The sequence below is a fragment of the Leuciscus leuciscus genome, assembly GCF_965113295.1.
Source record: "Leuciscus leuciscus genome assembly, chromosome: 16".
Taxonomy (NCBI): Eukaryota; Metazoa; Chordata; class Actinopteri; order Cypriniformes; family Leuciscidae; genus Leuciscus; species Leuciscus leuciscus.
In genome coordinates, this window is record NC_138740.1 from 23,363,574 (window position 1) to 23,389,981 (window position 26,408).

At 39.6% G+C, this 26,408-nt stretch overlaps 4 protein-coding genes and 1 long non-coding RNA gene across 6 annotated transcripts; 3 read left to right on the forward strand and 2 right to left on the reverse strand.

Annotated features, from left to right (window-relative positions):
* The first annotated feature begins 6 nt into the window (after positions 1 to 6).
* Positions 7 to 1,044, forward strand: LOC309477650 (uncharacterized protein). Its single transcript, XM_082140963.1, has 3 exons — positions 7 to 73; positions 170 to 223; positions 319 to 1,044. Exons 2-3 carry the CDS (start codon positions 175 to 177, stop codon positions 930 to 932), a joined length of 663 nt encoding a protein of 220 aa, XP_081997089.1. The 5' UTR covers positions 7 to 73; positions 170 to 174; the 3' UTR covers positions 933 to 1,044.
* Positions 1,045 to 9,948: 8,904 nt separating this feature from the next.
* Positions 9,949 to 12,913, forward strand: LOC309477647 (uncharacterized protein). Of its 2 annotated transcripts, none has more exons than XM_082140958.1 (8): positions 9,949 to 10,529; positions 10,620 to 10,675; positions 10,732 to 10,816; positions 10,902 to 10,958; positions 11,128 to 11,213; positions 11,358 to 11,815; positions 12,356 to 12,674; positions 12,817 to 12,913. In XM_082140958.1, exons 1-8 carry the CDS (start codon positions 10,262 to 10,264, stop codon positions 12,901 to 12,903), a joined length of 1,416 nt encoding a protein of 471 aa, XP_081997084.1. In that variant the 5' UTR covers positions 9,949 to 10,261; the 3' UTR covers positions 12,904 to 12,913. The 2 variants fall into 2 exon arrangements, with proteins under 2 accessions (XP_081997084.1, XP_081997085.1); XM_082140959.1 differs by having other exon boundaries at positions 10,902 to 10,952.
* Positions 12,914 to 14,169: 1,256 nt separating this feature from the next.
* On the forward strand, positions 14,170 to 14,844 carry LOC309477302. Its single transcript, XR_014198606.1, has 3 exons — positions 14,170 to 14,281; positions 14,369 to 14,625; positions 14,713 to 14,844. It is a non-coding gene; the product is annotated as an uncharacterized lncRNA (long non-coding RNA).
* Positions 14,845 to 16,412: 1,568 nt separating this feature from the next.
* Positions 16,413 to 17,600, reverse strand: LOC309478391 (uncharacterized protein). The gene is made up of 2 exons (XM_082142006.1): positions 17,150 to 17,600; positions 16,413 to 17,060 (listed from the first exon to the last, which is right to left on the reverse strand). Exons 1-2 carry the CDS (start codon positions 17,445 to 17,447, stop codon positions 16,507 to 16,509), a joined length of 852 nt encoding a protein of 283 aa, XP_081998132.1. The 5' UTR covers positions 17,448 to 17,600; the 3' UTR covers positions 16,413 to 16,506.
* A 5,841-nt stretch (positions 17,601 to 23,441) lies between these two features.
* Positions 23,442 to 26,107, reverse strand: LOC309478435 (uncharacterized protein; the record flags this gene model as incomplete). The annotated part of the gene is made up of 3 exons (XM_082142032.1): positions 23,442 to 25,357; positions 25,516 to 25,645; positions 25,743 to 26,107. 3 exons carry the CDS (start codon positions 26,105 to 26,107, stop codon positions 24,647 to 24,649), a joined length of 1,206 nt encoding a protein of 401 aa, XP_081998158.1. The 3' UTR covers positions 23,442 to 24,646.
* Positions 26,108 to 26,408: the final 301 nt, after the last annotated feature.

Genomic DNA, 26,408 nt, shown 5'->3' on the forward strand with positions numbered 1-26,408 from the left:
ATCATGGCTCCGGAATCATGGCTCGAACAAAATTAAAGCTTTTTGAGCTAAACCAACTCACGATCTCCCGGTGGTAGGTTCAATAATTAATTGTTCATGTTTGCATCTGTTTTCATATTCATTATCATTTTCAAACACAGATAATAATTATTGTCTTTTCTGTACATAGGCACAATGACCTTCAAGGCGGTTCAGGATTACACCAGCCCGGGCGAATACACAGGTATTGTGGTCATGCACATGCTACTTATGGGTAGCAGCTGTATTTCACCCATGTGTCGTTAAAACATCTGCGTTACGCACTCTGTTTTTCTATAGGTGAGCTCATTGGTGTGCAATACTTGTATTCCAAAACCAATAGAACATTTGAGGAACACTTTGCTGCAGATCCTGACACCCCAGATGAGCTTCGGGATGAGGACCAGGAGGGGGATGAGGGGTTTGAGGACTTGAGCTTTGACGAGCCCCTTGGATTTGGAGCTCACCTACAATGTGTATTCATTTCTTTTGATGCCCATTTGGAGAGTGTGGGACCAGATGGCCAAGCTGGGTATGACCATGTCATAAAGCTGGCAAACAGACTGGTTGAGCTGTGCCATCAGGGCTTCGTCACTCAGGAGAAAGTAGATGAGATTGTCACTCTGTGGGACAACCCGTCAGAGCATGGCATGGCTACTGAGTACCTTGAGTGCCGGTCCTGGTCACTGGATATCCTGAACCAACTAGATCCCGTCCACCATGAGAAGTTTCCGGTGGTTTTGGCCTCTGAACCTCTGAGTTTGCCATTTAGCAGTATGCATCCGGACAGGCAGTACAGCGTGATCAAGGCAAACCTCCTCCGGTGGGCTCGACGGCAGCAGCTGTTCCCTGACCTGTTTTTGCCGCTATACTTTCTAGAGCTGTTTGTAGACCAAAACCTGCAAGAGAAGTAGCATTTCTAAGCCATGGGTTTCAATTTAGGAGAAAAATAAAGCCTGTGGTTAACGTTCATGGAAGAGACTTTCAAGGTGTATTTTACAACAAATAAAACACAATCAAACATGATTGTAGCTGATGTGTGTTTTAAAAAAAAAAATGTATGTAGGATGTTGAGAAGGAGGTGAGTAAAATGCTAAAACAATGCAGGTAGCCTTTATAGCAACTTGTTACCAACACAGAGAGAGATGTGTAAATGCATTATCCATGTACTTTACCACACTAGTGTAATCCTTAGATTTTCTAGCCCATAAACTGTCTTTGCAGGTTTGCATGCAGCATTTGCAAAGGGTTTGTTCTACTACACCAGTCCTTCCTGCAGATAAAGCAGAAAATTAGTGCACATGTTCATGAGAAAGTGAGGCTGTTATCCAAATTTGCGGTCCACACATTTGAACCAGATGCAGCAGCAGCAATTTTCCTAAAAGTGACCTAAAAGAACAAAAGTTACACATTCTAGAGACAGACCATTCCCTGCCTGTTTAAAAAGAAAAAATAACCAACTTTGCAGGCATCATAGATAAACCACAAAATGATTGCATTACTATGACGTTTCATTAAGAGTGTGCCTGAAATTTTGTCATTCAGGCGGTGATATACTTCTAAAACCTTGGTTGCATTCTTTTCTTTTAAGTATGATAACATCAAGAATATTAAATTAGTCTTTCTGTGCTTGATATGCATGGCATCTCATTCTCTCTCCTTCCCAGTTGTCTGTTTTATTGTCCTTATTATATAGTGGCTGTGCAAATGATGATTTCAGCTGCTTTGGTGTAAAAATTTGGTAAACACACCTTTGATTCTCCTGAATTTGCTACCTGAGATGTAAACACGAGATTGATGGTGATTATTTTGCTTTTTAATAAAAGTATATATTAAAATGAATAATTGTTCATATATTCAAATTGATCCAATAGAAAGAAAGCTGTGAAAACATGGCATTAAAAAAAAAAAAAAAATATATATATATATATATATATATATATATATACTGTATATATATATATATACTGTATATATATATATTATTTTTAATGAAGAAATATTAACCTGTATGTGTTTCTTGCTTTCTTTTCACTCACAGTACTCTCTAAAAATTGCAGATAATTGTTATGAATGTTTAAATTGATGTCTAGAGAAATACAATGATTGACAAATGACATCCAGTCATATTTACAGATGTAACTACTCCTTGAGATTAGTTTTTGCAATACACAATTTAGACAATCTCTCAACTCTAGCATAATGTCGTTTTAAACATGGAATCTTAAGATGTTTCTGGTCTACAATCTGATCTGTCAGATGATGCTCAAAAGAAGAAAAGTTTTCGTCTCGAATGCAGCAGAGAACTTTTGTCATGTAATTTCTCTGAATTACGAAGCAAGATCGGGCGACGACAACATTTATTTAGTAACAACGTTTAAGTTTTGTTTGCGGTGAGTGGAAATTAAAATAAACATTTAGTGTTTCTAATTAAGTTGGCTTGGAAAAGCCAACTTACTGATATTGTACTTAAACTTATTAAGTTGGCTTGAGAGAGCCAACTTACTGAAATCCTGTTTAAACTTATTATTATTCTTCTGTTAAAAACTGTTGACTCAAACTCCTCCTAGAGCTTTAACTCTACATACTCCAAACTCGGCTCAGACCTTCAAACTGTTCTGAAGTTAGTTGCTCTATCTTTTCAGACTGATCGGACTTACGGTTTTCCTAAAAATGACGATCAAAACTCGGAAAAACTCCCATTGACTTTAACATTGTGGAATGTTTTCATTTTTAAACTCACCAACCGACAAAAATTCAAATCTAAACACCTTGAAGACTAAATCAAACTGCCGTTCTATATACTATAATGAGCCATTGAGACTCTAAACTCATACACTTATAAACTAATAAACTTAAATTGAATAACTAATTAACTAATAAACTCATGAATTCATAGACTTATGAACTCTTAAACTCATAAATTAATAAACTCTGAACTCTAAACTCATTTAAACTTATAAACTCTAAACTCAAAAACGCGTACACTTATAAACTCATCAATTTATACACTTATAAACTCTAAACTCATAAACGCTGAGTGTGTGTGTGTGTGTGTGTGTGTGTGTGTGTGTCTGAGTGAGTGTGTGAGCGAGGTAGTATGAGTGTGTGTGTATCTATCTAACTTATTTATCTATCTATCTATCTATCTATCTATCTATCTATCTATCATAAACTTCAAACTACTTTAAACTACTTTAAACTTCAAACCATTTTAAACTGCTTAAGTTTAATGCTTCCAGCTCCCAAGCAACTCCATAGCAACCAAACTTGAGTACCCTAGCAACCGTTTTGCAAGAGATATATCTCTGTATCAGAACATCGTATAGAGATGAGGTTTGGCTCTTTTGACTCATGCTAGCAAACAGCACTTCCAACATGCTACACATGCTAGCAGTGAATAGCTACATGCTAATAGCGATTAGTGAAGTGTTAAATCATGCCATGATCATGCTAAGAACTCTATAAAAACTCCATAGTAACCATCTGTGACAACTACCAACCACCTAGTAACACCATATCAACCGCCCTGAATACCTTAGCAACCGCCTAGCAACACCATAGCAACCACCCAGAACACCCTAGCAACCGCCTAGCAACCACCCAGAATACCTTAGCAACTGCCTAGCAACACCATAGCAACCACCCAGAACATCCTAGCAACCGCCTGGAAACCACCCAAAACACCCTAGCAACCGCCCAAAATACCCTAGCAACACCATAGCAACCACCCAGAACACTCTAGTAACCACCCAAAATACCCTAGCAACACCCTAGCAACCACCCAAAACATCCTAGTAACCACCCATAACACCCTAGCAACCACCCAAGCAACCGCCTAGCAACCACCCAAAAGACCCTAGCAACCACCCAAAATATCCTAGCAACCGCCTAGCAACCACCCAAAAGACCCTAGCAACCACCCAAAATACCCTAGCAACCGCCTTGCAACCACCCAAAAGTTATTTTTAACTTCTTTCTTTCTTTCTTTCTTTCTTTTTCACTTTTCTTTCTTTCTAACTATTCTTTTTTACTGTTCTTTCTTTTTAACTTTTCTTTCTTTCTAACTAATCTTTCTTTCTCTTTCTTTTTTCAAACTAATCTTTCTTTCTAACTAATCTATCTAACTAATCTTTCTTTTTTCAAACTAATCTTTATTTCTTTCTAACTAATCTTTCTTTCAAACTAATCTTTCTTTCATTCTTTCTTTCTAACTAATCTTTCATTCTTTTTTTCAAACTAATCTTTCTTTCCTTCTTTCTAACTAATCTTTCTTTCTTTCTTTCTAACCAATCTATCTTTCTCTCTTTCTTTTTTCTAACTAATCTTTCTTTCTTTTTTCAAACTAGTCTTTCTTTCTAACTAATCTTTCTTTCTCTCTTTCTAACCAATCTAGCTTTCTCTCTTTCAAACTAATATTTCTTTCTTTCTAACTAATATTTCTTTCTTTTTTCTTTTTCTTTTTTATAACTAATCTTTCTTTCTTTTTTCAAACTAGTCTTTCTTGTTTCTTTTTTCTTTTTCTTTTTTATAACGAATCTTTCTTTCTTTTTTCAAACTAGTCTTTCTTGTTTCTTTTTTCTAACTAATCTTTCTTTCTTTCTAACCAATCTATCTTTCTCTCTTTCAAACTAATATTTCTTTCTTTCTAACTAATATTTCTTTCTTTTTTCTAACTAATCTTTTTCTTTTTTCAAACTAGTCTTTCTTTCTTTCTTTCTTTCTTTCTTTCTTTCTAACTAACTAATCTTTCTTTCTTTCTTTTTTCAAACTTATCTTTCTTTCTAACTAATCTTTCTTTCTTTCTAACCAATCTATCTTTCTCTCTTTCAAATATTTCTTTCTTTCTAACTAATATTTCTTTCTTTTTTCTTTCTTTCTAACTAATCTTTCTCTTTCTTTCTTTCTTTTTTCTAACTAATCTTTCTTTCTAACCAATCTATCTTTCTCTCTTTCTTTCTTTCTTTCTTTCTAACTTATCTTTCTTTCTAACCAATCTATCTTTCTCTCTTTCTTTCTAACTAATCTTTCTTTCTTTCTAACTAATCTTTCTTTCTTTCTAACTAATCTTTTTCTTTTTTCAAACTAATCTTTCTTTCTAACTAATCTTTCTTTCTTTCTAACCAATCTATCTTTCTCTCTTTAAAACTAATATTTCTTTCTTTCTAACTAATATTTCTTTCTTTTTTCTAACTAGTCTTTCTTTCTTTCTTTCTTTTTTCTAACTAGTCTTTCTTTCTTTCTTCAAACTAATCTTTCTTTCTTTCTTTCTTTCTTTCTTTCTTTCTTTCTTTCTAACCAATCTATCTTTCTCTCTTTCAAACTAATATTTCTTACTTTCTAACTAATATTTCTTTCTTTTTTCTTTTTCTTTTTTCTAACTAATCTTTCTTTCTTTTTTCAAACTAGTCTTTCTTTCTTTCTTTTTTCTAACTAACTAATCTTTCTTTCTTTCTTTTTTCAAACTAATCTTTCTTTCTTTCTAACCAATCTATCTTTCTCTCTTTCAAACTAATATTTCTTTCTTTCTAACTAATATTTCTTTCTTTTTTCTTTTTCTTTTTTCTTTTTCTTTTTCTTTTTTCAAACTAGTCTTTCTTGTTTCTTTTTTTCAAACTAATCTTTCTTTCTTTCTTTTATCAAACTAATCTTTCTTTCTTTTTCAGACTAGTCTTTCTTTCTAACTAATCTTTCTTTCTTTCTTTCTAACCAATCTATCTTTCTCTCTTTCAAACTAATATTTCTTTCTTTCTAACTAATATTTTTCTTTTTTCTTTCTTTCTAACTAATCTTTCTTTCTTTCTAACCAATCTTTCTTTCTAACCAATCTATCTTTCTCTCTTTCTTTCTAACTAATCTTTCTTTCTTTCTAACTAATCTTTCTTTCTTTCCAACTAATCTTTCTTTCTTTCCAACTAATCTTTTTCTTTTTTCAAACTAATCTTTCTTTCTAACTAATATTTTTCTTTCTTTCTTTCTTTCTAACCAATCTATCTTTCTCTCTTTCAAACTAATATTTCTTTCTTTCTAACTAATATTTCTTTCTTTCTAACTAATATTTCTTTCTTTTTTCTTTCTTTCTTTTTTCTAACTAATCTTTCTTTCTTTTTTCAAACTAGTCTTTCTTTCTTTCTTTCTTTCTAACTAATATTTCTTTCTTTTTTTTTCTTTCTTTTTTCTAACTAATCTTTCTTTCTTTTTTCAAACTAGTCTTTCTTTCTTTCTAACTAACTAATCTTTCTTTCTTTCTTTTTTCAAACTAATCTTTCTTTCTAACTAATCTTTCTTTCTTTCTTTCTTTCAAACCAATCTATCTTTCTCTCTTTCGAACTAATATTTCTTTCTTTTTTCTAACTAATCTTTCTTTCTTTTTTCAAACTAGTCTTTCTTGTTTCTTTTTTCTAACTAACTAATCTTTCTTTCTTTCTTTTTTCAAACTAATCTTTCTTTCTAACTAATCTTTCTATATTTCTTTCTAATATATCTTTCTTTCTAACTAATCTATCTTTTTCTTTCTTTCTTTCTCTCTTTCAAACTAATATTTCTTTCTTTCTAACTAATATTTCTTTCTTTTTTCTTTCTTTTTCTAACTAATCTTTCTTTCTTTTTTCAAACTAGTCTTTCTTTCTTTCTTTCTTTCTAACTAACTAATCTTTCTTTCTTTTTTCAAACTAATCTTTCTTTCGAACTAATATTTCTTTCTTTTTTCTAACTAATCTTTCTTTCTTTTTTCAAACTAGTCTTTCTTGTTTCTTTTTTCTAACTAACTAATCTTTCTTTCTTTCTTTTTTCAAACTAATCTTTCTTTCTAACTAATCTTTCTATCTTTCTTTCTAATATATCTTTCTTTCTAACTAATCTTTCTTTTTCTTTCTTTCTTTCTCTCTTTCAAACTAATATTTCTTTCTTTCTAACTAATATTTCTTTCTTTTTTCTTTCTTTTTCTAACTAATCTTTCTTTCTTTTTTCAAACTAGTCTTTCTTTCTTTCTTTCTAACTAACTAATCTTTCTTTCTTTTTTCAAACTAATCTTTCTTTCTTTTTTCAAACTAGTCTTTCTTGTTTCTTTTTTCTAACTAACTAATCTTTCTTTCTTTCTTTTTTCAAACTAATCTTTCTTTCTAACTAATCTTTCTATATTTCTTTCTAATATATCTTTCTTTCTAACTAATCTTTCTTTTTCTTTCTTTCTTTCTCTCTTTCAAACTAATATTTCTTTCTTTCTAACTAATATTTCTTTCTTTTTTCTTTCTTTTTCTAACTAATCTTTCTTTCTTTTTTCAAACTAATCTTTCTTTCTTTCTTTCTTTCTAACTAACTAATCTTTCTTTCTTTTTTCAAACTAATCTTTCTTTCGAACTAATATTTCTTTCTTTTTTCTAACTAATCTTTCTTTCTTTTTTCAAACTAGTCTTTCTTGTTTCTTTTTTCTAACTAACTAATCTTTCTTTCTTTCTTTTTTCAAACTAATCTTTCTTTCTAACTAATCTTTCTATCTTTCTTTCTAATATTTCTTTCTTTCTAACTAATATTTCTTTCTTTTTTCTTTCTTTTTCTAACTAATCTTTCTTTCTTTTTTCAAACTAGTCTTTCTTTCTTTCTTTCTAACTAACTAATCTTTCTTTCTTTTTTCAAACTAATCTTTCTTTCTAATATATCTTTCTTTCTTTCTAACTGATCTATATTTCTTTCTTTCTTTCTAACTAATCTTTCTGTCTAACTATTCTTTCTTTTTTAACTAATATTTCTTTCTTTCTAACTAATCTTTCTTTCTTTTTTACAAACTAATCTTTCTTTCTTTCTAACTAATCTTTCTTTCTAACTAATCTTTCTTTCTAACTAACTATCTCTCTTCTTCAAACTAATCTTTCTTTCATTTTTTTCAAACTAATCTTTCTTTCTAACTAATCTTTCTTTCTTTTTAACTAATCTTTCTTTCTTTCTAACCAATCTATCTTTCTTTCTTTCTTTCTAACTAATCTTTCTTTCTAACTATTCTTTCTTTTTTTAACTAATATTTCTATCTTTCTTTCTTTCTAACTAATCTTTCTTTCTTTCTAACTAATCTTTCTTTCTTTTTTACAAACTAAGCTTTCTTTCTTTCTAACTAATCTTTCTTTTTTCAAACTAATCTTTCTTTCTTTCTAACTAACTAATCGTTCTTTCTTTTTCTTTTTAGCTAATCTTTCTTTCTTTCTAACCAATCTACTGTTTCTTTCTTTCTTTCTAACTAACTAATATTTCTTTCTTTCTTTCTTTTTTTATTTCTATCTAAACTTTCTTTCTTTCTAACCAATCTATCTTTCTTTCTTTCTTTCTTTCTAACTAATCTTTATTTCTTTCTTCCTAATATTTCTTTACTAGAGCCAGTGAGACGCTCTAGTCTAGTGCGAGACTGCGAGTGCGATGCTGCCTTCCAGCGGTTGGCCTGCGTACTGCATGCGTATACACTGGGTTTTTCAGTTGATACAGTGTAAAACCTGAAAAATTACAGTAAATTAATAATTCATAATTAATAAAAATGAGGAACGCTTCACGAATTTGCGTGTCATCCTTGCGCTAAGGCGAAACGGATCTTCGGGTGAATTGTTGCAATTTGTTTCACCCGCCTCCGCTCACGGATTGGCCGAGGGACGAATTGTTTCACCGCGCCCCGCCCCTGCTCCCCTCGCCTCATTGGCCGGCCGACGAATTGTTTCAGAGGCGCTCGTTGCTCCCATTGGCCGAGAGCCCGCCTCGGCTCCCATTGGCCGAGGCCCGGGCGCCCGCGCAGCCGTCGCCTCGGACGTCATTCAGTCTTGTCAGAATCACGAATTACTCCGAAATAACGCTCCCTTGCTCTCGATTTAGCACAACTTTAAACACAAACGTTTTTTTAAAAACGCCACAATTTGTCTCTACACTGATTGTTTTTTTTTTTGCCTTTTTGCTGTCTTTTTTGTTGCCTTTTTGCTTTTTTTCGCCTTTTTGCTAACCTGCATTTTTTCGTTGAGCACGTAAGTTAGTATATTTTCCCTATCTCTCATGTTTTGTCTGTATTGTCTGTATTTAAAATAAGCATATAATACGCATTTTATCAATGTGTAGCAGCCACTGCATGCAGAAAAGGCGGGAGGGAAAAAAAATGCAGTTCATAAACTTGCGATGGCCGCCTAAAACTTATAATTCGGTATAAAATGTACAGTTTCATTCATGATTTTTATCGACACCCAGTAAATCCACTTCTTTTTAAACAAATATAATGCATGCAGAAGAGGCGGGAGGGGGGAAAAATGGGCTAACAGTTAATGCAATGACGTTTGGCCGCCTAAAACTTATAATTCGGTATAAAATGTACAGTTTCATTCATGATTTTTATCGACACCCAGTAAATCCACTTCTTTTAAAACAAATATAATGCATGCACAAGAGGCGGGAGGGGGGGAAAATGGGCTAACAGTTAATGCAATGACGTTTGGCCGCCTAAAACTTATAATTCGGTATAAAATGTACAGTTTCATTCATGATTTTTATCGACACCCAGTAAATCCACTTCTTTTAAAACAAATATAATGCATGCACAAGAGGCGGGAGGGGGGAAAAATGGGCTAACAGTTAATGCAATGACGTTTGGCCGCCTAAAACTTATAATTCGGTATAAAATGTACAGTTTCATTCATGATTTTTATCGACACCCAGTAAATCCACTTCTTTAAAAAATATATATATAATGCATGCAGAATTCTTCTGATGAGCGTTCGTTTGACCCTTTACTCACTGTATGTCAGTTTTATGATCCGAATAATTAACAACTATGAAAAAAGAAAACGAAATTCGTTTAAAATAATACAAATATATAACTAAAAAGAAAAAAATGTGCACTAATGCCACCGACTGATATAGATATTGTACATTTTTCCATGAATATTTATTTTGTGCATGCATGGGGTTTTCAGTGAATTGTTTGTCATAAGATCATTGCTTTACTGTTGCAGAATGGAAAGCACACCCAACCTGCGTGTGGAGGCTGGAGAGCTGGTGCTTAGGCCTTCTAAGCAGGCAGCCACTTTGGAGAAAGTTCACCTTTCTCAAGTGGCTAAAGGGGTTCCCTTTGTCCCAAAGTACCCTGAGGCTGTGCTGGGGGAGGCCAAGGTCAGGGTCATCCAAGGTGGAGGGAATCCCTTTGATGACCTGCTGGTGGCAAGTCAAAGTGCCATCCAGTTTGGTCAATACAGAGGGAAACCCTTCAAATGGATGCTAGAGAATGACCTTGGCTACTCCCTCATGGTCCTGTCTGGGCATCAGCGGGAGCGCGAGGCTGGCAGATTGGACAGAAGTGCCCTCATGGCTAACAAGGATGCCTTTCTCCAATATGCCTGCACATTTGCGATGGTTGCAGAAGCCATCAAAGTGCGTAGGCAGAGAGAGGGCACGTTACCTGGCTGTGAGGGTGACTGTCTGGTGGGCTTTGGGGTCCACAGGAAGAGCACCTACAAGGAGCTCTATGAGGCTAAGGACAGGGAGAAGAAAAGGTAATATGTGCTTCTGCTTGCTTGTTAATTGTATTGCTGTTTTGTATTTATTTTACTCTTATCATGTAAACTATTGTGTTTCTTATGTAGCTATGTGGAGTTCATCCGGCACAAGGGCACCAGTAGAGGCAGCAAGATGGATGCCTTGAAAAAATACATCTTGCTGAGGGACCAGCAGAGGAAAAAAAAGTCATCTTCTGCATCCCAGCCTGCTGTCCCGCATCCTTCGCGTTCGGCTTCTCCTCCTCCCACCCAAAGCTCCCATTCCCAGCCAGCCACAGCACACGGTGAGTTTTTAGATCTATTAAGTGGTGTAATTCTATGCACGTTCTAATGGAATTATGAATAACATTGCAATTTTTCTGCCCTCAGAGCCAACGGATGAAGATCTGCTGGCTTCAGCCATGGAGGTGGAGCCACAGGGTGAGTGTTTTGTTTTCTTTTGTGTGTAAAAAAAATAAAATCATACTCACCTGATCATATGTGATCACTAATACATTTACTAACATCATATAGCATTGTTATGTAACCACAAATGTCTTCAAATGATTAAATCATTAGTACTAATTACAAAATTAAGATGATGTGTTCTTCACAGTACTTCGACCACCCCCTTCAACGCCGATCCGCTCACCTCGCTTGGAGCAAAGAGCCGCTCAAAGGCTGGTGTCAGCGGCTTCTGAGGTACAGTTTTCACACAAAAAGTTTACATATATATAATATACATTATATTATATATATATTAATAATAATAATACATATATATACAGTATGTATTATACTCATTTTGTTTTTATTCATATATAACATATTTTTGTGTGTGTATAGGTTGTTCTCCCTGAGGCATGGAAGCACTCCCTTCCAAAAGAACAACACGAGTGGATCGGCCGCTCCCTCTTCCGACGCCAGGGTGGAAGGGCAACGCTGACAGAGAACCTGCAGATGTGGTGGTACCCTCCCCAGCCACGTCTGCAGTATCATCAGCCTCCAGCGTCGCCGGACGTGTTCTTCACCTGGCCGCTGTGTTTGTGGATGCCTTACAGGATGTGGTCCTACAAGCTGACTTGCAGCTCGCCAGACTGCAGACGGTCTGGTCAGCGACTGACATCATGTGGGCTCTACAAGACAGTGAGGCGGGTGCTGAATTTACACGGCTGGTATTTTCTGGCAACAGAATACTTGGAGTGTCAGCGCTGCCACAAGAAGCTGGCCGCGTGGTCCTATGACATCCTGGACCAGCTGGATCCGGCTCACCGCAGGATGTTCCCAGCCATCCTCACTTACCGGTGAGTCATGAAAAAACTATTCTTATTGCAGGTGCAATTAACTACTAAAATGTTACACCGTTAACTAGGCTGTCATGGCAATAATGTAACTTAAGTGACTTAAAAATAACATGTATGTTAGTACTTAAAATAAATTAATAAATTAATTACACGTAAGTTGTACACAAAACAAGCATTATCTTGCTTTTGTAGTTTTTACATAAGACACTGTGTCTGCCAGTTGAGGTTCTATACAGAATGTGTGAACGACTTACCACCTTTGTTCTTTGCGTGACCTTTCAAAGGTGTCAAACTCAGAACATTAACATTCCAACACCTTGAGACACCTGGCCTGACAGCTGAGGTTCTATTCAAGATGTGTTAACGACCCCCCATTGAGCCTTGCTTGACCTTTGATAGATGTCAGACTTAAAACAATATCAAACTCTGTACTGTTTTTTTTATCTTTTTCTATGGGAAACAACGCCCCTTTCCTCTGCTCTGGAAAAAATAACACTTTAAAGAAACTTTAATAAACTTTGCCTTTGTGTGTTTTAACAGGTTCTCTTGTGATATGCATGTGGCAAAGTTGATGAGGGAGCGCTCTCTCGGCAACAGCGTCTCTATGTTATATCACAAGCTATGTGAACAGCATAGTGAGGAATGGATGGAGAGGTCCCTGCAATACCTCTCGGTGTGTGACCGGTTCCAGGGCACCACCACACAGCCCATCTCACCTCCACCACCCAAGCCGCCTGTACCAACTGCCAAGTGGCTCCTCTCTGTCCACGCAGAGGATATCCGGTCCCGGTATGGTGAGCTCAAAGCCAGGGTCACCTCTGTCTTTGGGTCCATCCTAAAGATGGACTCAACAAAAAAGGTAACATATTAATCAAATATTAGATATACCCAAATGTGTATGTACAGGTGTGTATAAATATTTTTTAGGTTATGTACTGAATTTTCTGTTTTTCAACAATAGGTGGCCAAAAAACTGGCGGGAGCTGCAGCTGGGACCGCAGCCTGGGTCACCAATGTGGGCAATGAGCACGGACAGGTCCTCATGTCTGTGCTCACCTCACATGAGGGTCAGGGACTGCTGCCCATGACGACAGGCCTGGTGCAGAGGTACGAGGCTGCTGGAGTCGCTCCCCCCATACTCCTTTATGTGGACAGAGACTGCTGCTCTTCTGTGGGCACCTCCAGGGCAGGTGCCATGTTCAGCGGCTGGAGCGATGTGGTGGTACGTCTTGATGCGTGGCACTTCATGCGGCGCTTCGCCGCAGGTCTGCACACTGACAGCCACCCGCTCTACGGTCTGTTCATGGCGAAGCTCTCTGCCTGCATTTTCGTCTGGGATGAGGGAGATGTGGCTCTGCTGAGGGAGGCGAAAATGAGGGAGCTGGAGCAACAGCAGGGCATCAGAGGCCTCACTGAGGACCAGCTAACCAGCAGGCTCACCTCCAGACAGTTGGCGCTGCACTGTCGACGCTGCACACGTGGCGTGGAGGAGACAGAGCAGCTGATTGGTGAGTTGCTGGAGGCCTTCAAGGACGCCAGGGAAACCATGGGCATCCCCTTGGTGGACCAGGAGAGGATGGACGTCATCTGGGACACGCAAAGACGCCATCTTCCCTGCATCCAGGACCCCCCTGGTGTGCAGCTGTACACCCAGACAGGGAGTATGACAAAGGGAGGGGTCACTCTTCCTGTCTACCGCTGCGCTCGGGGGTCCACTTCCCTGGAGTCCTTCCACAACCACCTCAACCGCTTCATACCCGGTACGAATAAACATCCACTTCAATGTGTGTGTTTTTTTTTGTGTGTGTCTCAATGTGTCTCGTTCATGTCTTTTGTAATTATAAATTAGTGTTAATGTTTCCTCTTTTTTTTTATCAGGAACGAGCGCTAACCTGGAAAATTTCCAGGCTTATCTGCTTGAGGGTTTGGAGCGGTGGAACGAGGACCGTGCTGCTGCTGCTGCTGCTGCTGAGGTGGTCACTCACGAGGCCCCATCGTCGCTGCGCTGCTACAGTGGCTCGCTCCAGCACAGCCTCAATGAGCTCAGTCAGCGTCTTCTTGGCTGTAGTCTTGTAAAAGACTATTCAAAGCCAGGACAGTACACGGGTATGTGTCTATAATGCCATGCTTTGTTGTTTTCTTTGTAATGCACAGGCGTCTGTTTTAAAACCTTGTTTTCTACTTAATTTTGTTTTATCAGGCGAGCTCATCGGGGTGGAGTACCTGTGTTCTCAGCAGTCCTGGGAGTTCAGGGAGGACTTTGGGCGGGACCCAGATGCCCCAGACAGAATCCCAGACGACTTGGTGGATGTAGAAGATGAGGGATTTGGCGATGAAGCAGAGGAGCAGGACCACACCATCTCCACTCTGTCTTTATTATCCACCAAGGAAGCTGTACGCTTGTCTCGGGATTCAGCGTCACCCTCTCAGTCCTCCCAGGACCTGCCACCTGAGCCCCAAGACGACGTATGTATGCATGCAGGCATCCCTTTCCATGCCATCATATGGAGGATTTTTTTGCATCCATACTAACTTCTTCTTTCTTCTTGTTAGGTGTGCAGAGGACCAGACGGGACACCGGGTTTCGATAGAGTGGTGGACCTGGCCAGGTACCTTGTTGAGCTCAGAGAAAAGCCTTGTGTCTCAGATAGGGAAGCCACTGACATTGTTCGGCTGTGGGACAGACTGCCGGACAGTGACAAAAAGGGGGTTTCCTATCCGCCGAGACACAAGGAGAGACTCGTGCAAGGCAGGTTCAAGGCCACCCACTCCAAAACCTCCACCTGCCATGGAAAGGAGAGCCTGAAGCGGTAAGTTAAATATTTGCACACAGAGCTTTAATAAAACAGATGACTATTTGTTTTTTATGCTTCAAAATTGCCTATTTTATTTTACAGGTGTGTGCTGGGGCAGGGGTCGGGTCCTGCGCAATGGCCTAATATTAGTCGATTTGTGGAGGCAGTATGTCTGGAGCTTTGCTCCATTCATCCGGCGGGGAAGGTGAAGTGGGGCGTTTCACTGAACCGCTGGGCTGCCATCCTACACGACTACCAGGCCATACGGAGGCTGGTGGGGAACTGCCCAGCACTGAGGGGAAGGACAAGGATTCAGCTGTTTGAGGTCAATCAGCGGACTCTTTCTGTCTGGTAAGTAGTTTTTTTTTTAAGCCAGCTATAAAATTAATTTGACTATTCTCATATTCTATGCATTCTATTAATTGTGCCATTTTACACAGGTACAACAACTACAGGAAGAAGATGGAAGCAGACGTGCTGGCTCTGAGTGTGCCCTTACCTCAGATCAGCATGGTATCTGACACCCTGCTTCCTGTAGCCAAACAGAAGACGTCAGTGGCCTCTGCACCTGGATCCCCTTTCCCGTTTGTCTCAAACCCTGACCTTTCAGGTCAGGCCATACTACGTGGGCAGCGACGTCCTCCCACCGCGTCTGTACCCGCCTTCTCTGCCTCACCATCAGCATCCCTCTCTGCAGCATCCCTCTCTGCCCCACCATCAGCATCCCTCTCTGCCCCACCATCAGCATCCCTCTCTGCCCCACCATCAGCATCCCTCTCTGCCCCACCATCAGCATCCCTCTCTGCCTTGAGCAGAACAACTTTGTGGAGAAAGAGGAAGGCAGAGGAGTTTGCAGCTCAAAAACAAGGGCTGCCCCCTCCACAGAAACATGAACGCAAAAAGTACACATGTAGTCGATGTGGGCAGCCCAGAATAAAAGAGTTTGGGCACACCAGGGTGGGCAATTTCTTCTTCTGTGCCACAGCAGAGGGAAAGACTGTGGAAGAGTGGCTGCAGGAGAGGAGAAATCCTTTGGTGTAAATAATTTATTTATAAATATTGTTTCTTCTTCCAAGTATTTGAAAATGTTCTATTTATTTGCATTTAATAAAGATCATTTAATTATTTCAAAAGGATTGTTCTTTATTTCAAAAGGTTTATCTGCCTACATAACGGTCATATAAATTATCCTTAAGATTTATTTTAGAACATTTAAAGACTGTTCTTTTATTTGAGAACACTTTTTTGCCCTCATAAAAACCATTAAACAGTCCTTTATTTTTAGAATGCTTATCTGCCTTCACGAAGGCCATGTTAATAAAAAATTACACAACACTTTTATTAAAATAATTAAAATGACACTTATTTGCTCTCATAGCGGTCATTAAAAGACTGTTGTTTATTTTACATTGTGTAAATAGTCCTAAATAAATGACGGTTCTTTATTTGAGAACATTAATTTGCCCTCATAAATGCCATGTTAATATATAAAAACCTTATTTAAGGTTTATCTGCCTTCATGAAAGCCTAAATTGTTTTTTTTATCTATTTTTTAAAATAGATTATTATATCTATTTTATAATAGTAATCTATTTATATGTAATGGAGTTACATCTCAGAGTCAATCAGTCTGTTTTTTGGTGTGTGTGTGTGTGTGTTTATTTATTAAATAGACTAATCACACTAGAACTATGAAAAAATATAAAATGTAAACAAAATACTGAATGCAAATATTAAAACAAATTAACAGCAGAAACAATAGAAAGGCAATAAATAGACAATAAAATGTTTATTTGTTTCATTAAATAGTTCACAATAGAATTTTAAAAATATAACCAAATTTTACAAACAATTATTTTCAAGCAAACCAAATTAAAGATAAAACCTTAAAGGCCTTCATTTATGAGCAAGAGCCCGTTGCTCTGCCAACCACAGTTCCACACTTTTGCCTTCGTGCGTACTGCAAAAGGCTTTTCCAGAATACCGTGAATGTCCATAGTCCTTCGTTTTGGGTTGCCGGCACAGGCTACAAGTTATTGGCGTGCACTTTTTCTGTCTTTTCTGCGGCAGGCCTAGGGAAATCGCCTCTTCCTTTTTCTTTCTCCTCCAGGCCGTTGTCCTGGGCACATCAGCCACATTGTCTGCAGCTGCAATTCTTCTCTTCTCAGACAGCCATTGCGATACTGTCTTGCCAGAAGAAGTGGCACAGAAGCTTTGCCCACGGAAGGAGCTGTGCCCAAACTCCAATCGCTTAGGCTTCCCACACAGACTGCAAGGAAACCCTGTTGGATCCTTTCTCCGGGCGGTGGCTCTGCCCTGCTTTAAGGCCTTGAGGTCTTCTTCAGCCCTCTTCTTCCTCCTCCAGGCTGTGGCCCTAGGCACCCGTTTAAGGGCCACCTCAGCCACAGCTGATGGAGGAGGGAGCGCAGCCAGCGACGCGCATGAAGGAACTGTAAAAGTTCACAAAAAAAGTTATTTTAGACAATGGCTGTATTTGATATGAATTCATTGTTTTACATTTATAGCTTAAAGATCTTACCTGACACTTTCACAGTTTTCATTTGTGGAGGCCACTGCTGGCTCGTGGATGGGGAGGCTGGAGGAGATGACGGTTTCTCCAGGCTTTTTCGGAACAGCCTCCTCCTCTCTTTTTCCTCTGAAGATATTACAGGAGGCCAGTGAGGTTTGGAAAACTTTTCACTCTTTTTTAAGGCTTCTGCCTTGCTGACACGCTGTACAGTGTTAGCCAAGTCTGACTCCAACCTCCGTCGAAGTTTCTCCCTCCGTTCCCTCTCTTGTCTGGGGAGGACTGGAGGCCATCCTTGTTTCCTAGGCATTTTTTTTCAATTATAATGATGCTCTCTCAAGACACTGAATCAAACTGATGACCATATCACACAGTGGGGCCACAACATTTATACTCAGGTGAATGGGTGGGGCCCAGGTGCGCAGGGGGCCGCAAGGGGGCCTACAGAGAAGATTGGCATGGATCTTTTTCCTTGGAACCATACCAATGTTCTCTGTTGGCCCCCCTGCGCCCAACCCATTCACTGATTATAAATGTTGCGGCCGATCCTCCACTGCTCAAATAATTGTTAATCGCCTTCAAAAAAAAAAAAAAAAAGTCACAGAGCTACTTTAAATTGAGAAGAAAAAAATAAAAAAATAAAAAAATAAAACAAACAAACAATGTAGGCTACTTTAATTGTTTCGCTCTTCAAAAACCCCACAGAAAACTGCAGGGATGTCATATTGGTGAGCAGATCATGTCTGGTCACATCTAGTCTTATCGTATCGCGTAGGCTACTAGGACCATAGATTGTAAAACCCCAGATTCCTGCCTAACATTTTCTAATCCCTACCCTATCTTTATCTTTTGAGGTGTAGCCTACTGGGCACAAGCTACAAGGCGACTTTAAAAACAAAAACTCAACAACTGTAGGCCATATATAAATGATCACACAGTTTTGAACTGCACTGCTTATCCAACAGAGAAACTATTAAGTCCCGACCCAAAATAACCTCGAAAACAAAAAAGGGGAAAATAACAAAAGAGTGAACGGATGGAAGGATTGAATGTTCCACCCAGCTGGTTTAACATCTTCCTAACAAAATTAGACAAGCCAACAATATGTTCGGCTACAACACAGAAGTTAGAGGATGTTAGAAGTTAGAGGAAGTCTCCAAACTTCAAAAAAGCTTTGCTGCCTCCATAACTCCACAGAAAAAGAATTTAAAGGACAATTTAAAGTCTTTAACTAAGTAAATAAAATGTTTTTTTTTCCTTCTATTCTTTATGATCTGTTATGCTGACAATTTAATATACATTTCCTACTATGAATTATAGATTTGATAGAGGACTGACTGAAGAGGAGAAGAATGAGGTGAAGGAGGTCAAAGGTCACATTCAAAATATGCCAAGCCTAATCTTTCAAATGGAAGCATTTCTTCCAAAGAAAAACGGGTTACTGGAAGATTACTTAATGAGTGTTTCGGAAGGTTAGCTTCGTAGTTACAAGTTGAATGTTATTTTTGCTTGTCTTTTCAAGGCTTTATCTCAGTCTTGTCCTTGGGAGTGTGAATATCAACCTTCCAAGCAAAGACGCAAAGTAAGCACCGAAAAAGATCTACTATATATAATATCAATAGCAATTGATATTAAGGAAGCAAACACTGGATTTGTCAATCAAGATCTATTGAATTATAAAAGAATATGGTGGTGGTAAGTGCTGAGAGAGAGAATGAGAATGTGTCCTGGACTTAAAATGCTTCCCTCCAGGTGACACAAATCAACAAGTTGATTGCAGGTGAGCTAGTTAACACAGGTTAGAATTGGTAATGCTGATAACCAGAACAAAGAAAGCAAAAGGACATTGGGTACTGCTTCTCATTTCTTATCTGTGCATCCTCGTTTCCTTTCCTCGCGTCTCAGCTCCGCCCCCTGTAGGATACGAGGGAAGGCTGCAAGGAAAGAAAAGGAGGACAGAGTAATCGAGTGAAAGCTTTTTTTATACATTGAAATACTTGACCACTCAAGCATCACTTCACCGCGTCATCAGCAGCGCTCAAAGGATCTGCCCTTATATGTTGTTGAAGTTTGTTTATTTAAGAAATTCATAATAAATATTAATAAAGCAAGATAGGCCTACCCTGTTGAAATTTGTGATATGTGTGGTTATATAAACTGCAGAGGTAAAGTATAAAATAAAATTACTGTGACCGATGTGAAGGGGGAGGAGAATTTATACGTGCGTCAAGTTTAGTTGATAAAACTATTCCGCATAGGATACACCTGTGTATCCTCGCTCATGACTCCTCGGGAAGCCTCACTCCTCGATCCTCTGCTGTGTCCCATTGTGAAGGCTGCATCCTCCGAAGGCCGTATTTGAAGGCCGATTGCGTCACAGCGGCGCGACGAAGGACGTCCCAATTCAAAGGCTGCATCCTTGGAAGGTCGCATTTGAAAGCTTTCATTCCTCCGTCCTCATTTTCTTCCCTGGCATCCTACAGGGGGTGGAGCTGAGACACGAGGATGCACAAAATAAGAATTGAGAAGTACCCACTGCCTCCCAGAAAAGTATCAATACTTACTATAGCTTTTCTAACAAAGTCACTACGACATCAGGCATGTGGCCTCACTCAGAAGAAATTGCAGTCCAGAAGGTTGGTGGAGCCTAGAATCATCACCGCCTTTTAACCCACCAGCAACTGCCCAGGTGAGGAGTTGTAACCTAAAGATGTAAAATGAATCAATTGGATTTCCCTAATATATTGAACATTGCTGTTGTGACTTCTGCTTAAGTAGGCTATAGCTGGCTGTTGAAGGTTTTTGGTGAAATTGCAAAAAATAACTTGTTGTTATAGTCTTTAAAGCGTCAATTAATGTCACGGTTGTCTGGCAAAGTTTTTCTTTTCTTTTTTTTCTTCTTTTTTTTTTTGGTCAGTGCATTCATCGTCATTAATTGAACTATATTACTATATTCTTGCCTTCAGTTCTACTTCAAGTGGCTGTGACGTTTTTCATTTCTTGAAGGCCATATTTGAGTATTATTTTGAGACATTGCAATTCGAAATAAACGCGCACATGGAACAAATTTCGAATTTGTAAGTTAAAGAAACTGAATGTAAGTTTTTACCCTGAAATATTTGTTTCAAGAATCAAGATCATTCTAATGAACAGACTTATAACACGGTGTAAAGCTCCCTCTAGTGACAAACGTTGTGTCACTAGCTTGATGTTTTTAAAGGGATAGCCATTATTTACTCTCACTGTCGTATTCTACCGTCGTATTCTAATGCCATATGAGCTTTTTTCTTTTTCAGACCGCAAAAGGAGATTTTTGCATTCGTCCATATAATGGCCGTGAACAGTGACTTGCTTCAATGCTTTAAAAGAAGAAAAAAAGAAAAGAAAGAAAAAGCGCCGACTATAAAATCAGGAATTGAACGTTAAATAATGGTCTTAATTTAATGAGGCGAATGCTAAATGTTGAAAATGGTTTAAAGGTTGCTGCAAATGTATTATTCGTATCAGAATCGTAATATGGCCATTCATGAGGGGCACGTGAAATTATACTCATCTTCGTTGGTTAAAATGAATATTTCTCAGGGTGAGGGTTTTTGGGTCAGGCGAAACTGGGAAAACAATTAGGCTACTTTTTAATTGTTTTATTTTACATGCATTTAATACCAAAGCTGCATTTATTTGATCAAAAATACAGTGAAAACATTAATTTTGTGAAACATTATTACAATTTTAATGAACTGACCGCAAACAAAACTTAAACGTTGTTACTAAATAAATGTTGTCGTCGCCCGATCTTGCTTCGTAATTCAGAGGAATTACATGACAAAAGTTCTCCGCTGCATTCAAGACGAAAACTTTTCTTCTTTCGAGCATCATCTGACAGATCAGATTGTAGACCAGAAACATCTTAAAATTCCATGTTTAAAACGACATTATGCTAGATTTGATAGATTGTCTAAATTGTGTATTGCAAAAACTAATCTCAAGGAGTAGTTACATCTGTAAATATGACTGGATGTCATTTGTCAATCATTGTATTTCTCTAGACATCAATTTAAACATTCATAACAATTATCTGCAATTTTTAGAGAGTACTGTGAGTAAAAAGAAAGCAAGAAACACATACAGGTTAATATTTCTTCATTTAAAAAAATTATATATATGTATTTTTTTTTCTTCAAAATGCCATGTGTTTTCACAGCTTTTTTTCTATTGGATCAATTTGAATATATGAACAATTATTAATTTTAATACATATACTTTTATTAAAAAGCAAAATAATCCCCATCATTCTCGTGTTTACATCTCAGGTAGCAAATTCAGGAGAATCAAAGGTGTGTTTACCAAATATTTACTCCAAAGCAGCTGAAATCATCATTTGTACAGCCACTATATAATAAGGACAATAAGACATGCATATCAAGCACAGAAAGACTAATTAAACATTCTTGACGTTATCATACTTAAAAGAAAAGAAAGCAACCAAGGTTTTAGAAGTATATCACCGCCTGAATGACAAAATCTCAGGCACACTCTTAATGAAACGTCATAGTAATGCAACCATTTTGTGGTTTCTCTATGATGCCTGCAAAGTTGGTTATTTTTTCTTTTTAAACAGGCAGGGAATGGTCTGTCTCTAGAATGTGTAACTTTTTAGCTCTTCTTTTAGGTCACTTTTAGGAAAATTGCTGCTGCTGCATCTGGTTCAGATGTGTGGGCCGCAAATTTGGATAACAGCCTCACTTTCTCATGAACATGCACTAATTTTCTGCTTTATCTGCAGGAAGGACTGGTGTAGTAGAACAAACCCTTTGCAAATGCTGCATGCAAACCTGCAAAGCCAGTTTATGGGCTAGAAAATCTAAGGATTACACTAGTGTGGTAAAGTACATGGATAATGCATTTACACATCTCTCTCTGTGTTGGTAACAAGTTGCTATAAAGGCTACCTGCATTGTTTTAGCATTTTACTCACCTCCTTCTCAACATCCTACATTTAAAAAAAACAAAAAAACACACACATCAGCTACAATCATGTTTGATTGTGTTTTATTTGTTGTAAAATACACCTTGAAAGTCTCTTCCATGAATGTTAACCACAGGCTTTATTTTGCTCCTAAATTGAAACCCATGGCTTAGAAATGCTACTTCTCTTGCAGGTTTTGGTCTACAAACAGCTCTAGAAAGTATAGCGGCAAAAGGAACAGCTGCTGCCGTCGAGCCCACCAGAGGAGGTTTGCCTTGATCACGCTGTACTGCCTGTCCGGAATCCGGATGCATACTGCTGAGTGGCTAACTCAGAGGTTGAGTGGCCATGCCGGACCAGTTCCGGAAGATTTGACAGCACAGGAGGGAGGAGTTCAGAGACCAAAACCACCGGAAACTTCTCATGGTGGACGGGATCTAGTTGGTTCTGGATATCCAGTGACCAGGACCGGCACTCAAGGTACTCAGTAGCCATGCCATGCTCTGACGGGTTGTCCCACAGAGTGACAATCTCATCTACTTTCTCCTGAGTGACGAAGCCCTGATGGCACAGCTCAACCAGTCTGTTTGCCAGCTTTATGACATGGTCATACCCAGCTTGGCCATCTGGTCCCACACTCTCCACCTGGGCATCAAAAGAAATGAATACACATTGCAGGTGAGCTCCAAATTCAAGGGGCTCGTCAAAGCTCAAGTCCTCAAACCCCTCATCCCCTTCCTGGTCCTTATCCCGAAGCTCATTTGGGGTGTCAGGATCTGCAGTAAAGTGTTCCTCAAATGCTCTATTGGTTTTGGAATACAATATTGCACACCAATGAGCTCACCTATAGAAAAACAGAGTGCGTAACGCAGATGTTTTAACAGCACATGGGTGAAATACAGCTGCTACCCATAAGTAGCATGTGCATGACCACAATACCTGTGTATTCGCCCAGGCTGGTGTAATCCTGAATCCCCTTGAAGGTCATTGTGCCTATGTACAGAAAAGATGTACAAAAAATTGCTGTTATCTGTGTGTGAAAATGATAATGAATATGAAAACAGATGCAAACATGAACAATTAATTAATGAACCTACCACCGGGAGATTGTGAGTTGGTTTAGCTCAAAAAGCTTTAATTTTGTTCGAGCCATGATTCCGGGGCTGCCCAGGACCATCCTGTAGTCCCTTATGATGGCAGCCCATCGGTTTACCCGGAGTCCGGCGATGGTCTGACCGGCAGGATCAATTCTGCAGAGAGCCAGGCAGATGGCTTCTCCCACACGGCTTGTGCTGGGCCACTGAGCCGGTCCACCTACACCAAGGAAGCATCTGCAAAGTGAAAAAGGATCAAACAAGTGAATAACATTGGTTTACGAGACCGGTTATGATGATTATAGCCAAACTACAAAGAACTTTCAAGAGAATCAAATGATAACGAAGTAACAAAGTGAGAAAAACAACAGAAACCAGTACCTCTTCAGACTTTCAGTGCCAGGGGTCACATTGGCCTTTAAATGGCTGACCTTGAAGCGACCCTTCAGTTGTCTGTCACGGTGGCAGGGGGGATAGATGAGACGGCCCTTGTCATGATCTGACAAGTTGTTCCACAGCATGACGATCTCATCCACCTTACACTGAGAGACAAACCTCTGATGGCGCAGGGCAACCAGACTGTTGGCCAGCCTAATGACGTGGTCATAACCAGCTTGGCCATCTGGTCCCACACTCTCCATCTGTACATGAAAAGAAATGAATAAACTCCTCTATCATCAATGTCAAATAAATTTACCAACATGAAAGGAATTCATTATCACAAAATAAACCCAAAATGAAATGTCAACATCATCACACACCATAAAATCTCAGTGTACACAATGTGTTTATGGGTATTCATTTACCTGGCTCTGAGTGGACAAGGCAGGAGAGGAGGACTCAGCTACTGAGACTGTCTAGGATGAGGACAGACCAGTCTGTTCTTGAAGGGGGTGCAGGTCAGTGCCCTCGAGCTCCATGAATTCAATGGGCTCATCAAGACATATATCCCCAAACCCCTCATCACCCTCCAGATCACCCTGCAGGTCGTCTTCCCGAATCCCATCTGGAATATCAGGATCTACACCTACGTCTTCCTCAAACGCTCTGCTGGTTTGAGAATATAAGTATTCCACACCAATGAGCTCTCCTATAGAAATACAGAGTCTATCACATAGATGTGTTAATAACACAAGGGTGAAAAGCAGCAAAAGTAAAATGTCTTCATGAACACAATCCCTGTGTATTCACCAAGGCTGGTGTAATCCTGTGCCAGTTTCGGAGCCAGAAGCTGCTGGCTCAGTGCATTGCAGTACTGCAGGAGCTGGCCGCCTTAGCAGATTTCCTCCCTACTGGCACCTTCAACAGCAGCGATCCCACGTGCCTCGTTCCACTGCACCAGTCCTTCCAACAGGTACATTTGAAAATGCAAGGTATTTGCACTTGTACCTAAAAACAAATTCAGATCACCATGAAAAAAAACATAGTGCAAATATTCGTGGAACGACTCTAGGGATGTTGAGCCACGTGCACGAGGGAAGAATGACCCCATCCTTGGTCACCTGTCCTGTCTTCCTGTACAGCTGTACACCTGGCGGGTCCTGGATGCACTCTTAAGTGGCGCTGCTGGGTCCGCCAGATCTCCTGCATCCTCTGCTGGTCAAGGAGCTTGATGCCCATGGTGTCCGTTGCCCCCATGAAGTCCATAAGCAGCTTCTCAATGAGCTGCTTAGTCTCCTGGGCCCCTCGAGTGCGGCGGCGACAATGCTTTGCTAGTTCTTTGGCGGTGGGCTCGCAGCCTGTCGCCCGCTTGGCCTCCTTCAGCCTCTCCACATCCAAAGCATCCCATTCAAAGATGCAAGAGGTGAGGCGTTTCATGAAGGGGCCATAAAGCGGGTGGCTGTCTGTGGTCACTCCTACTGCAAACCTCCGCATGAAGTGCCACACATCCAGCCTGACAATCAGCTGGTCCCACTCACTAAACATTGCAGCTGCCTTTCCTTTCCCGGTGGCAGAGCAACAGTCCCGGTCCACATAGAGGACTTGGGGAGGAGCTTCCCCAGCTCTCCGGTAGCGCTCCACGAGTCCAGAGCACATGGGGAGTAGGCCATCACCCTCTGCCTCAGTGAGGACACACATGAGGACCTGCCCAAACTCGTTACCCACATCTGTGGCCCATGCTGCTGTGCCAGCAGCCTTACCAGCCAGTTTCTTAGTGACCTAAAATAGGATGAAAAGAAGTATTAATATGAAAAGACCTATCAGTTTACATTGAAAAAATTATAATTTTGTGACAGAAAAAAACACGACAACAAAAAAGTGACCTAGCCTACACCTATCTCTACTAATGGTGATGTTATGAGCATGTATCTTCTTACCTTTTTAGTGGAATCCATCTTCAGGATGGTTCCATAGATGGAGGTCACCCTGGCCTTTAGTTCCGGCAGCCTGGTCAGCACGTCTTTGGCATAAACTGACAGCAGGTCCTGGATGATCCAGGTCCAGGTCCTGCTGGTCAAGGAGCTTGATGCCCATGGTGTCCATAAGCAGCTCCTCAATGAGCTGCTTGGTCTCCTGGGCCCCACGAGTGCGGTGGCAGCAATGCCTCGCTAGTTCTTTGGCGGTGGGCTCGCAGCCTGTTGCCCTCTTGGCCTCCTTTAGCCTCTCCACATTTGAAGCATCCCACTCAAAGATACATGCAGAGGGTTTTTTATAAAGAGGCTGTACAGCGGGTGGCTGTCTGTGGTCATTCCTATGGCAAACCGCCGCATGAAGTGCCACACATCCAGCCTGACAAGCAGCTGGTCCCACTCTGCGAACATTGTGGCCGCCTTTCCTTTGTCCGTGGAAGAGCAGCAGTCCCACGTAAAGGACTTTTGGAGGAGCTTTTCCAGCTCTGCAGTAGCGCTCCAAAAATCCAGAGCACATGGGAAGCAAGCCATCACCCTCTGCCTCTGTGAGGACACGCATAAGAACCTTTCCAAACTCATTGCCCACGTCTGTGACCCATGCAGCTGTTCCTGAAGCCCCACCAGCAAGTTTCTTAGTGACACGAGCGATGGCCTCCTTCTAGTCGACAGCAGGCCACGACTGTCCCAGGGTGGGATTTCTCCTGTAGGAAGCAGCACTGGCAGTCTCACATCAGAGCATCTCACTGGCTCACAGCAGAATTTACACCTTCAACTCAGGTTCAGAGATGTTACAGGAACAGAGACGGTTTGCTTCCAAGCAAAGAAAATGTTGTAAGTATTCGCAATGATTGCATTTAACA

Excerpts from the sequence above, each read along its gene's own strand:
- LOC309477650 (XM_082140963.1), top strand. The coding sequence starts at position 175 with ATGACCTTCAAGGCGGTTCAGGATTACACCAGCCCGGGCGAATACACA. Across the intron at positions 224-318 it reads CAGCCCGGGCGAATACACAG|GTGAGCTCATTGGTGTGCAA; the intron begins GTATTGTGGTCA and ends GTTTTTCTATAG.
- LOC309477647 (XM_082140958.1), top strand. The coding sequence starts at position 10,262 with ATGACCTTGGCTACTCCCTCATGGTCCTGTCTGGGCATCAGCGGGAGC. Across the intron at positions 10,676-10,731 it reads AGGCAGCAAGATGGATGCCT|TCCCAGCCTGCTGTCCCGCA; the intron begins TGAAAAAATACA and ends TCATCTTCTGCA. Across the intron at positions 11,214-11,357 it reads TGGTGTCAGCGGCTTCTGAG|GTTGTTCTCCCTGAGGCATG; the intron begins GTACAGTTTTCA and ends GTGTGTGTATAG.
- LOC309478391 (XM_082142006.1), bottom strand. The coding sequence starts at position 17,447 with ATGCCTAGGAAACAAGGATGGCCTCCAGTCCTCCCCAGACAAGAGAGG. Across the intron at positions 17,061-17,149 it reads GAAAACTGTGAAAGTGTCAG|TTCCTTCATGCGCGTCGCTG; the intron begins GTAAGATCTTTA and ends GAACTTTTACAG.